Source organism: Anopheles coluzzii, chromosome 3 (genome assembly GCF_943734685.1).
Source record: "Anopheles coluzzii chromosome 3, AcolN3, whole genome shotgun sequence".
Taxonomy (NCBI): Eukaryota; Metazoa; Arthropoda; class Insecta; order Diptera; family Culicidae; genus Anopheles; species Anopheles coluzzii.
In genome coordinates, this window is record NC_064671.1 from 6898399 (window position 1) to 6910373 (window position 11975).

The following is an 11975-nucleotide window of genomic DNA, read 5'->3' on the forward strand; positions in this document are numbered from 1 at the left end:
GTTACGCATGTCTTTTTAAAATAACATAAAAAAGATTCAAGTTTATTCGATTAAAATGCACACACCACAGACCACTCACTCCTTCAGCTTCTCCACCTTCAGCCACAGTCCACCCTCGGGCGTTAGCACCGCATGGCGGGAAGAAATCACCAACGGCACATTGGTTTTCGAGCAGCGCGCGAAGCTAAAGTGCATCAGCAGCACCGCCAGTCCGACCCGTGCCTCCAGCATCCCGAACCGGGCCGCTATACAAATCCGTGGCCCCTCCCCGAACGGTATGAAGCTGTACGGTTTGCGCGATTCGCACGCTTCCGGCGCAAACCGGTCCGGATCGTACCGTTCCGGGTCGGGATAGTTGTCCGCATCGTGATGGATCGCATACACCGGGATCATAACGTTCATACCCTTCGGGAAGGTAACGTCCGTGCCGGGGACGCGATAGTCTTGGCTAACCTGCCGGATAAGATTCGCCCCCGGGGGGTACTTGCGAAGTGATTCTAAGGAAGGAAGAGAAAAGATTCCCCTTTTTAGTGAGTGTTTTGTGAAGCTTATTAAGCTGTTTTCCCTTACCGTTAATGCACTGATCGATGTACGGCATGTCCATGAGTGCTTCGTACGACAGTCCGCCGTGCTTTTTGACCGCTTCCACCACACACTCCCTTGCCCGCTGCTGTATCGCCTCATTCAGCGCCAGCTCGTACAAGCAGTACGACATCGTCGTGGAGGACGTCTCAAACCCGCCGAGGAAAAACACAAACGCCTGCGCCACGATCTCGTTCAGGCTGAGCTTCCCGACCTCCTCCCCAGACCCGTCCAGCTGTCCACTGTTCTTGAGCTGCATCAACAGGTTCATAAAATCATTTCGCACGATGTTGTTCTGCTCCCGGTACTCGATCGTTTCGCGCACCACCTTAAAGAAGAACTGTGAAACGTCCTCCGCCGTTCCCTTGATGTGTATCCTCCGCGAAAAGTCCTTAAACGTGGCCATGAAGAAAAACTTCAATATGCGACCCCGCGGCACCTCGAACACCTTCCTTCCCATGCGCAGAAACTCCGCATTCGGGTCGTTCAAGCTGTTACACTCGATCCCGAACGCGCACGTCCCGATCACGTCCGTCGTGAAGCGGGCCAGCAGCTCCTTCATCTCCACCTCACCGTCACTGTGCGCGATGCAGCGCTCCAAGCATTCCCGAAACTGTCCCCCCACGGACACGATCGTGGGGCACATCATCTTCATCTTGCCGGACGAGAAGGTCGGTATAAGCTTCTTCCTCAAGTTGGTCCACTTCGTGCCCTCGATGTTGAACAGATGGCCCGAAATCGGATCGTCCTTCTCGTTGTAGTACACGCCCCGATCGTGAAAGTGGGCAAAGTCACGCACCAGCACATTCTTCACAAAGTCCAGCTCAAGGGCCAGCGCGACCGGATTGGTGAAGAAGTAGATGCCACCGAACGGACGGCCGGATGGCTTCATTTCGTTGTAAAACTTTGTCATCAGCTGGGAGGAATGCATCCGCCGGCCGATGCCCTGGATGTTGCCGAACGGGAACCGTGGCTTCACGTACGGTACGCCCCGGTCCGCCCAGAACGTGTACTTCCGGCGGACGTACCAGATCGCGGCCGTGACGGCCAACAGCAGCAGATAGAGCAGCATCTTGCACTGGACTGGCTATTTCCCTGTGGATGCTGCTGCGTAATCAAGTCGGTTTGCTGCAAGATGTCACATGAGTCAATTATGCAGCCCGTAAATTACACTTATCTTTTCCCTTTATCCCTTTTCCTTTGTGTGTTGTGCGTTGTGTTCGCTTGTTTTTTTCTTCACACCACGGTTTACATTGACGCTTTAACCGAGCGCGAGACTGTTCGAGATGCGACTGTTCTGATTTTTCCCCCTGTCTCTGCTCTACTGTCGTCAGCTGGTGTGCGTAGTGTTTACGGTGGTAGAACGAGAGCGAACTACACTCACACAAGCGCACAGCCGGCCCTTTGCTTACGTACAGACACTCACACACTGGTAGCAGGCGTGTTTTGTTTTGATGCTACACGGTTGAGCAGGTAGTAGTAGTGGTGGTGGTACTGATATTCACACGGTCGGTCAAGGACGTTCTCATACAGGGTGTATCACATCCATCACAAGGTGTATAATTTAAATGTGTTTTTTTAATGTTTTTTAATTTAAATTTCATGGGGTAGTTAATGCTGGTAAATGGTTCTTTACACAAATTAAGGCTTCATTTGATATGGTTTATGAATTTATGATGATAAATATTTGCCCGTCCCCTGGTAAAGTCGCAAGCTCGCGCGACTTAACCACACGCCCGTCATGGGTTCAAGTCCCGTATGGGGCATATCTGTTACATCCAGAGCAAATGTATCGTTTTTTCTTGTCATGTTAACATAAGCCACGATAATTAGGGCTTATCTAAATAAAAAACACTTAATCAGGCTACACAATAATGAGAAGAATGGCCTTTGGGTTTAAAATAAAAGGAAAAGTTCATTTATTAAATAAATTCTATTTGAAAAAATCTTAAGTAATTATACTGCTAAGCGATACTTCTGTGGAGCATTTTGGAGCAGAAAGGAAAACATAAAATATAGTGCTAAGAATCAGTGTAAATATCATCGATTGATGTAGAACGGGTAGAAAGCCCTACAAACATGTGCATAATGTTATTTTACAAAATACCGAAAATTACCCGTTTGTTCTTAATATTTTTGATATTTTATTAATTTTATCTGTTTAATAAGCTATATGGAATATTGAATTTAATTAGCTACACGTTTCACACATGGAATTTCATCATTGTTTTTAACATTTCCCATCTTTACCTCCTAAGTGACTTCCCTTCAACGACACTAATTTCCTACCGCTGCCCCGTGCGCATCGTACTTAACCAACCGCAACCGCACGCTATTAACCGGTGTCAGCACGAACGCCCTCGGGGAGTAGGTTAAGGGCACGTCCGTCTCCTTACAGGGCAGCACTTGGAAGTGTTTCAGCAGCAGTGCCAGCCCGATCCGTGCCTGCATCATGCCAAACCGCAGCCCAATGCATATCCGGGGACCCTCCCCGAACGGCAGATAGGCACAGGGATCACGCCGTGCCATCCGTTCCGGTGTGAACCGATCCGGATCGTACGTGGCCGGCTCGGGATAGATGTCCGGATCGTGGTGAATCGCGTACGCCGGAATCATGATCTTCATCCCCGGGTGAAGTGTTACGCTGGTGTCCGGAATGCGGTACGGTTTGGTGACGATTCGCTCCAATATTGCCACCGGCGGGTACTTGCGAAGAGTTTCTATAGAAATAAAACACCTTTTAAAACCTCGAAAAGTTCATGAATCTGATCTGATGTGTTCTTACCATAGATGCACTGATCTAAATATAGCATATTTTTGGACGATTCGTACGACACAACTCCGTCATGCTTCGCGAGCGCATCCAGCACACACTCCCGGGCCTTCCGCTGTGCTTCCTGATTTAGCGCCAGCTCGTACAGCGTGTAGGTCATCGCACTGGACGACGTCTCGAAGCCGGCGGTAAAGAAGATGAACGCTTGTGCCGCAATTTCGTCACCCGAAAGCCGGCCCACTATCTCGTGCGAGCCCTCCAGCGAGCCCGTGTTCTTCAGTCTTATCAGCAGGTCGAGAAAATCGTTCCGCCGCACACCGTGCCCCTCCCGATGGTGGATCGTCTCGCGGATCACGCTCTGGAAGAAGGCGGCCACATCGTCGTGCAGCAGCTTCAGCCCGAGCCGGTTCGCAGGCCCGCGGAACGTTTTCATGATAAACACCTTCAGCGGATGGTTGCGTGGTGTGTCGAAGTGTTTGCGCCCGATGCGCCGGAACTCGTTCTGCGGATCCCGGAAGCTGTTCAGCTCCAGCCCGAACGCGTACGAACCGATCACGTCCGTCGTGAAGCGTGCCATAAGATCGCGTACCTCCACCACATCGTCCGACGTGTACTGTTCGCGCAGAAAGCCACAGAACTGCTCGGCAATGCCGAGCACTAGTGGGAATGCCGCCTTCATACGCCCACTTGTGAAGGTGGGTGTGATCTTCGCCCTCAGGTCCTTCCACCGTTGCCCCTCGATCGCGAAGAGATGCGCCGACAGAGGATCATCCTTCTCGTTGAAGTACACACCCCGGTCGGGGAAGTGATGGAAGTCTTCGATCAGAATGCGTTTCGCTAGCTTCAGATCCGTAACGAGCAGCACCGGGTTGAGAAAGATGTACAGCCCCACAAAACCGGGACTACCAGGCACTGCTTTGTACTGCTCGTAAAACCGTTGGCTGAGGTGAGCCGGATGGATCGATTTGCCCATCTCCTTGAAGTTGCCGTACGGCAGCTCCGGCTCGACGTACGGTACATGGTACGATCGCCAGTAGGAATACTTACGCACCACGAGCAGGTACACGCACAGACAGAGCGTCGCAAGCAGCACGCCCAAACTGACGACCGATGTTACCACGAGCTCCATTGGCGGTGCACTGCTGTCGGTGGGGCATTATCACGACACGATGGCCTCCTCGTTTGCGATGGCCTATCTCGCGTACAATCAGAGTTTGGAGAGAACACTTGCGCTGTCTGGCTGGGAGAGCCAACAAGCCGCTAGAAATGGCAACTAGCGAGACCTGTTTTTTGCGCGACGACTCCACTTACGGACGCACTTACCGTTTAGGCGTAACACGCGCGACACGGATGTGACGAGACTTTAGAACGAAACGAGGCGCGCCTTGCTGTAATGTGGAAGTGCACGATGTGGTTTGAATAATTTATGCTTCTCTCGGGGGTTCTCTCTTTCTTGATGGCTCGCTCTCTCTCTCTCTTTTGCCATCGGTTTGCTATGATTTAATATTCGCGTCGATCTTTTATATTGGCTTGGAGCTTGTTTTGAATGGGCTGTGCTTTGTGTTGGACTCATTTAATCCAATTGTGAGTAGGTGAATTTGAGTGATTGGCATGTGTGGGATTGAAGATAACGAAATAAAAGAGACGGTTTAATCGAAGAGAGAAAACCTGAATTTTGTGCTCCAAGCAAGGGGTGATCTTCAAGAAATCGGGTGACAATCTAGAATGAAGATCTTCAGGTTTTTTGTTTCGTTTTCTCATTCATTTTTCACGCATTGTTCTATTTCTTTATTCCTTTCTCAATTCTCCTTTCAAAGAAAGCAATAAAGCCCATCACGCGTCAAGCACCTCCACCCGCAACCAAACACCGTTCGCCGGGCCAAGAATGAAGTTGGTCCTCGAGTACTGTACCGGTATCTGGGTCCGGTCGCACGCGCTAAACCGGAACCGATCCAACAAACTGACCAACCCCAACTTGGCCTGTATCGAGCCGAATCGCATCCCAATGCAAACACGTGGCCCTTCTCCAAACGGTAGATAGCAGTAAGGATCACGCTTTGCCACCTCGTCGGGCGAGAAACGATCCGGCCGGTACTGCTCCGGCTCGGGAAAGTGTGCCGGATCGTGATGCATCGCGTAGATCGGTATCATAATCTTCTGACCACGGCGCAGCAGCAGCCCACTGTCCGGTAATCGGTAGTCCTTATCGGCGTTACGCTCCAGTATCGCCACCGGTGGATGTTTGCGCAGTGTCTCTGGAAAGAGGAGCACACAATAATAAACAGCTGAAGAGTTATTTTTTACTTCACCAAAAAGCAGAAATTCACGCACCACTGATACACTGCTCGAGATAACTCATCTCGGATACAGCTTCGTAGGAAAGCTTCCCATCGTACTTCTGGAGCGTCTGCTTCACACACTCTCGGGCCCGTTCTTGCACCTCAGGATTCAGCGCCAGCTCGTACAGTGTGTAGGACATGGCGGTTGATGAAGTGTCATACCCAGCGGTGAAGAAAATGAACGCCTGTGCAGCAATCTCCTCGAACGTTAGCCTTCCAATCTCTTCCCCGTCAGCCTCAAGTCGCCCAGTGTTTTTCAACTTCAGCAACAGATCCATAAAGTCGTTCCGTACAATCTGCTCGCGCTCGCGATACTCGACCGTGTCCTTGACCACGCGCATGAAGAACCCAGAAACGTCATCGTGCAGCTGCTTCATGCCCAAGGCGTTCGCGTGCGCCCTGAACGCCTTCATGAGGTACACGACCAGCGGCGAATGGCGCAGCTTGTCGAACGCGATCTTACCGTACCGGCGGAACTCATTGTCCGGCTCCCGGAAGCTGTTACACTCGATCCCGAACGCGCACGCCCCTATCACATCGATCGTGTAGCGGGAGAGAAGATCATGCACTTCAACCTCATCAGAGGACTGCAGTGACTGGTTCAGATGCTCACAGAACCGTTCACAAACTTGCGTAATAAGCGGAAGGGTCATCTTAATACGGCCCGAAGTGAACGTGGGTGATAGTTTTGCCCGTAGCGTACGCCACTTCTGGCCCTCGATCGCGAACATGTGGGCGGACAGTGGATCATCGCGCTCGTTGAAGTAAACGCCACGGTTCGGGAAGTGATGGAAGTCTTTCACCAGCAGCTGCTTGATCAGCTTCGTGTCGAAGATGTAGAGCAGCGGCGAGGTTAGCATAAACACACCACCGTACGGGACGTTCTGGCGCTTGAAGTGATCGTAGTGCCGCTGGGTGATCGGTGCAATGTGCTCGACCTTGCCGAGCGTTGCGAAGTTACCGAACGGAAAGCGGGGCTTGATGTAGGCGACGGATCGATCCTTCCAAAAGTGGTAACGACGGTGGATCCATGCCAAGCACGACAGCACAATGGCTAGTACAACGCCAACCAACTGCAGAAACATACTTGCGAATGGGTTGAGGTGTGAACGGGAACTGAAGTGCATTTGCAGCGAGTGATGCAATGCAAAGTGCGAACCTTCGGTGGGTTCTCTTGCAAAAACTGCATCGCTTCATTCTCTCGGTGCAGGGCTAACTAAGTGAGAGGTATGTGTGAGCACTGATCGTGGGATGTGGTTTGAGTGGATCGTATGGATGACCTTTAGTGATAGCGTCGCTGCACAGTTGCGTGGTACAAACCGGCTAGAATCGTTCAGTGGGAGAGAATCTCATTGTGTAGAGACTAAAGAGTGCAAAATGAGAGAGACTTGGATTTTAAAAAAGATCACTGTTGCCTTTTTTTGAGCCGTACTGTCAACAGTGTGAAGTGCGTCCACCATATCTTATCTGCCCGGCCAGATGCGACTCTACGGCGCGTCTGTATCGGTTTTGGACATTACACATACATATTATTTCCCATCATCATCGTTAGAACACACCAACACACCAATGCTCCGGAGAATCGTTAAATTGATGAACTAATGCGCAACTCTCGGCATATTTGCGATCAGTCTAGCCACGGACGGCATACGCGAAAGTGGTTAAAAATGTGGTTCCCAACCATAGAAGTTCTCGTAGCGCTTCTGGCACTACTCGGTGGAGCAGTGTACTTTATCGTACGCAAACAATCCTACTGGAAGGAGCGTGGCGTACCGCACCCAAAGCCAACATTCTTCTTCGGCAGCTTCAAAGATGCCGGCACGAAGATACACTTCACCGAGGAGGTAGAACGTTACTACGCCATTTACAAAGGGAAACACCCGTTCATGGGCGTGTACATGCTGACGACACCGGTCGTACTGCCGCTGGATCTGGAGCTGATCAAGGCGATCTTCGTGAAGGATTTCCAGTACTTTCACGATCGCGGCACGTACTACAACGAAAAGCACGACCCACTGACCGCCCATCTGTTCAATTTGGAGGGTCAAAAATGGCGCAATCTTCGCAACAAGATGACACCCACGTTCACGTCCGGGAAGATGAAGATGATGTTCCCGACGGTGGTGGCGGCGGGCCAGCAGCTGCGAGACTTCATGGAGGAAAACGTCCAGAAGCACGGTGAGATGGAGCTGAAAGATGTGATGGCCCGCTTCACGACCGATGTGATTGGGACGTGCGCGTTCGGAATCGAGTGTAACAGTATGCGTGATCCGGATGCGGAGTTCCGGGCGATGGGGAAACTGTTTATGGAACGGCAACCGTCGCAGTTTGTAAACATGATGGTTCAATTCTCACCGAAACTGTCCCGGCTGTTGGGCATACGGTTTATCGATAAGGAAGTGTCGGCGTTCTTTCTGAAGGTGGTCCGCGATACGATTGACTATCGGGTTAAGAATGGCATACAGCGGAATGACTTTATGGATCTGATGATACGGATGCTGCGGGACACAGAGAACCCGGAGGAAGCGCTTACCTTCAACGAGGTGGCGGCACAAGCGTTTGTGTTCTTCTTTGCTGGGTTTGAAACGTCTTCCACACTGCTAACGTGGACGCTGTACGAGCTAGCGCTGAACCCCGAGGTGCAGGAAAAGGGACGCCAGTGTGTGCAGGAAGTGCTCGCCAAGCATAATGGGGAGATGACGTACGACGCTATCCACGACATGAAGTATTTGGATCAAATTTTGAAAGGTATTTACGCATGAAATTGTAGCCCTTTCATTCGTTTCTAACTGGTTTGTTATTTATGTTTTATTTCCTACTCCAGAATCCCTACGCAAGTATCCTCCAGTTCCGATGCATTTCCGTATGACGGCACAGGACTACCGCGTGCCTGACACGGACTCAGTCATCGAGGCCGGCACGATGCTGTTTATACCGATCTTTTCCATTCAGCGGGATGCGAGTCTGTTTCCCGAGCCGGAAAAGTTCGATCCGGAACGGTTCAGTGCGGAGGAGGAAGCGAAACGTCATCCCTTTGCCTGGACACCGTTCGGTGAGGGGCCGCGGGTTTGCATCGGGTTGCGGTTCGGGATGATGCAGGCACGGATCGGGTTGGCCTATTTGCTGCAGGGTTTTAGCTTTGCGCCGTACGAAAAAACTTCCATCCCGATGAAGTTCATTACGAACAGTTTCATACTGGGTCCGAGGGAAGGCTTATGGTTGAAGGTGAACAAGCTGGAATCGAAGCAAGGTTGATGGACTTGTGAATGTTTGGGAAGGCATGTATACTAACCAAATTATTGATATATTTATCGAGCGGAATGGAGTACAATAAAATATAATATTTACAATAGCATACTTCCTTGTGATGTTATGAGAAGTTCAATACGCAACGATAATGATTATGTCAAGTGTTTCATACTCTCCGATGATAAAGGGAGTTCCTTAAAAGGTAACGCTTATCACTCCTTGGGTGTAAAGTGCGGATACAACCGGTAAGAGGTTCCAATCAGCTTTGAAAAGAAGCTCAGTCTCAAGCAAGACCTTTTAAGGAGTTATGGATTGATCAACATTCATTGTTTACGATAATAGCATTTTTTTCCTTATCTCTGGTTTCCCTCAATGGCACATTATCCTTAAAAAAATAAAATCTAAAACGCGAGAAAACAAAGATTGCAAATCCATCTATGATCGTGAGAACATTTTTTTTTGTCTGGCACTGTAGAACAACAACCGGTCGATTAGCGGCAAACAACTGCATCACAAACACATTGAAGCATGTACAACGTAAACAAATGTCAGTGGGGAGGGGCACTGGAATTGCAGGGGAAGCAATTACGTCATCGTCATCACTGATGATTGTTATTGCTTGCTTTTTAAATCAAGAATGAAATGCGGAGGTCAAACAAGTCATGTCAGGGGTGTACAACCTTCTACGAAAATAAATTTTCGTATGTTTAATAGTTTTAAAATGTGTTTTTTTCTCTTGTTTTCCGTCATTATTCGTGAGAGTATATGTAAGATGAAAGATTTTTTGATTTATTTTAAAATATCTTTTTTTTTTTATTTCGCCAAAATGTATGTACTCAATGTTGGATGACCAATGCAAAATTGTTTGTTTCAATCATTATTACTGATAGAGCGATTTTATGTACCAAACCGTTGACTCACAGTTGCTCTACATTCAACCAAAGTCCCCCATCAATCGTTAAGATCGTACTCGAGGGTGTAATCTTCAACGGCACACTCATCCTATCTTTCGCCAGCGTGAAACGAAAATGCTTCAACAGATATACCAATCCAATCCGAGCTTGCATCATACCGAACCGCAACCCAATACATATGCGTGGTCCTTCACCAAACGATAGATAAACGAACGGATGACGTTTGGCTTCCTGTTCCGCTGTGAACCGGTCCGGATCGAACTGCTCCGGATTGGGAAAGTGTTCCGGGTCGTGATGCAGTGCGTACACCGGAATTGCTGCCATGATGCCTTCCTGCAGGACCTTATCAGTATCGGGCACTCGATAATCCTTCTCGACCCGGCGGGTGAGAGTTGTGATCGGTGGATACTTTCGCATCGATTCTAGAATGGAAGAAACGCACTCCGTTACCGTTGAAAAGGAATATTTTCACACGAAAGACTTACCATTGATACACATCTCAATGTACTTCATCTCGTGTACTGCCTCGTAGGTAATGGAGCTATGTTGCTTCATCACATCCGTAATATTCTGACGTGCCTTATCCTGCAGCTCCTGGTTAAGCGCCAACTCGTACAGACAGAACGACATCGCTGTTGAAGAGGTCTCAAATCCTGCCAGGAAGAACACAAACGCTTGCGCTGCAACATCCTCGATCGTAATGCGATCTTTCAGATCTCCAGCAGTCCCGTCTTGCTCCATTTGCTCTTTCAACATCTTCATAAGCAGCATCATAAAATCATTCCTTTGCACATTGTTGGTTTGCCGAAACTCAACTGTATCTTTCACTGCGCCCATAAAAAACTCCGCCACGTCCGGTTGCGTAAGCTTGACTCGGAGTGTTCGTGCAATCTTTGGGAATTGAGCGGAAAGGAAGATCTTGAGCGCACGGTACGGAGACAATTGGAACACCTTGCGTCCCATTGCACGAAACTTTGCTTCTGGATCTTTCAAACTGTTGCATTCAAGACCAAACGCTACGGATCCAATAATGTCAGTGGTAAAGCGTGCAAGCAGATCCTTCATCTCAACCACAGGGCTGGTTTTGATTTCGTTCATCATACACCGGTCGAACTCTTCTGCAACAGCTGTCACAGTGGAGAACATCAGCTTCATCTTACCGGAGGTGAAGGTCGGTGTAAGCTTTGCTCGAAGATTTTTCCATCTGGTTCCCTCCATCGCGACCAGATGATGTGAAAGAGGATCATCTCGTTCGTTGTAGTACAGGTTACGATCATGGAAGTATGAAAAATCTTTCACCAGCACCGTTTTGATAAGATCAGGATCGATCAGCAGCGCAACGGGATTGATGAAGAAGTGAATCCCTCCGAATGACTGTCCCGAACTTTTCAGCTGCTTGTAACAGTTTTGTAGAATCGCCGACATGTGTAGTTTTTTACCAAAACCACCCAGGTTTCCATGTGGAAAGGATGGCGGCACGTACGGGACACCTCGCTTTTCCCAGTAGGCAAGCCGCTGCCTGATCCAGTAGACTGCAGCCAACAATGTTAAGACGAGTAAACTTACCCACATCTTGTGATGCTGCTTCGTTGAATTCTGTAGTAAAACTGGCATACGCTTAGAACATCTGAGCTACGATGGTTTTGCCTCGTCAGCGCGACTCGGTAATGTTTAGTGAGCAATTAAACGCGTCTGTACAAAAGGTGCTTATTATATTGGCATGCTAGTGTGTGTCTATTTTTGCATTTACAGCACTACCGGCGCCCGACGCTGCTGCATCTGGGCTATCTAATCTGTGATGGTTAATCACAGTAGTAGCAGTACACTGTGAGGTAGACTAGAGCACGTAGAAGATCACATTGCGAATGCAGTGTGTTTGTCCGTAGAGGGGTAGTCCGATATCTGGGATACACGGATATGACCGAAATACCGCTCTGAAATCTACTAGATTATGTAGCTAAAATTCTGATGAGTCTAGAAAATATCGTTCTGTTCCTGATTATGTAGAACCTTGAATTCCATATTCCATTTTAAATTATAATAAGCGTATATATATTTCTAGTATGACATTAGTATTGTGATTTTATCGAAGGTTGTGAGACCTTGTTACGCAGCACT

The 11975-nt window shown here is 49.0% G+C and overlaps 4 protein-coding genes across 4 annotated transcripts; 1 reads left to right on the top strand and 3 right to left on the bottom strand.

Annotated features, from left to right (window-relative positions):
- Nucleotides 1-12: 12 nt before the first annotated feature.
- LOC120956908 (cytochrome P450 6A1-like) lies at nt 13-2127 on the bottom strand. Its single transcript, XM_040378724.2, has 2 exons — nt 571-2127; nt 13-497 (listed from the first exon to the last, which is right to left on the bottom strand). Exons 1-2 carry the CDS (start codon nt 1652-1654, stop codon nt 76-78), a joined length of 1506 nt encoding a protein of 501 aa, XP_040234658.2. The 5' UTR covers nt 1655-2127; the 3' UTR covers nt 13-75.
- A 575-nt stretch (nt 2128-2702) lies between these two features.
- On the bottom strand, nt 2703-6829 carry LOC120956674 (uncharacterized). The gene is made up of 4 exons (XM_049610673.1): nt 5687-6829; nt 5193-5610; nt 3368-4506; nt 2703-3302 (listed from the first exon to the last, which is right to left on the bottom strand). Exons 1-4 carry the CDS (start codon nt 6819-6821, stop codon nt 2860-2862), a joined length of 3135 nt encoding a protein of 1044 aa, XP_049466630.1. The 5' UTR covers nt 6822-6829; the 3' UTR covers nt 2703-2859.
- Nucleotides 6830-7302: 473 nt separating this feature from the next.
- Nucleotides 7303-9051, top strand: LOC120956672 (probable cytochrome P450 6a14). Its single transcript, XM_040378341.2, has 2 exons — nt 7303-8442; nt 8519-9051. Exons 1-2 carry the CDS (start codon nt 7362-7364, stop codon nt 8947-8949), a joined length of 1512 nt encoding a protein of 503 aa, XP_040234275.2. The 5' UTR covers nt 7303-7361; the 3' UTR covers nt 8950-9051.
- A 678-nt stretch (nt 9052-9729) lies between these two features.
- LOC120956678 (probable cytochrome P450 6a14) lies at nt 9730-11560 on the bottom strand. The gene is made up of 2 exons (XM_040378347.2): nt 10343-11560; nt 9730-10279 (listed from the first exon to the last, which is right to left on the bottom strand). The coding sequence occupies exons 1-2, from the start codon at nt 11469-11471 to the stop codon at nt 9861-9863; spliced, it is 1548 nt and encodes a 515-aa protein (XP_040234281.2). The 5' UTR covers nt 11472-11560; the 3' UTR covers nt 9730-9860.
- Nucleotides 11561-11975: the final 415 nt, after the last annotated feature.

Excerpts from the sequence above, each read along its gene's own strand:
- LOC120956674 (XM_049610673.1), bottom strand. The coding sequence starts at position 6,821 with ATGCACTTCAGTTCCCGTTCACACCTCAACCCATTCGCAAGTATGTTT. Across the intron at positions 4,507-5,192 it reads CGGGTGGAGGTGCTTGACGC|CACCGACAGCAGTGCACCGC; the intron begins GTGATGGGCTTT and ends GTGATAATGCCC. Across the intron at positions 3,303-3,367 it reads TTTAGATCAGTGCATCTATG|AAACTCTTCGCAAGTACCCG; the intron begins GTAAGAACACAT and ends TTATTTCTATAG.
- LOC120956678 (XM_040378347.2), bottom strand. The coding sequence starts at position 11,471 with ATGCCAGTTTTACTACAGAATTCAACGAAGCAGCATCACAAGATGTGG. Across the intron at positions 10,280-10,342 it reads CATTGAGATGTGTATCAATG|AATCGATGCGAAAGTATCCA; the intron begins GTAAGTCTTTCG and ends CTTCCATTCTAG.
- LOC120956908 (XM_040378724.2), bottom strand. The coding sequence starts at position 1,654 with ATGCTGCTCTATCTGCTGCTGTTGGCCGTCACGGCCGCGATCTGGTAC. Across the intron at positions 498-570 it reads CATCGATCAGTGCATTAACG|AATCACTTCGCAAGTACCCC; the intron begins GTAAGGGAAAAC and ends TTCCTTCCTTAG.
- LOC120956672 (XM_040378341.2), top strand. The coding sequence starts at position 7,362 with ATGTGGTTCCCAACCATAGAAGTTCTCGTAGCGCTTCTGGCACTACTC. Across the intron at positions 8,443-8,518 it reads TTTGGATCAAATTTTGAAAG|AATCCCTACGCAAGTATCCT; the intron begins GTATTTACGCAT and ends TTCCTACTCCAG.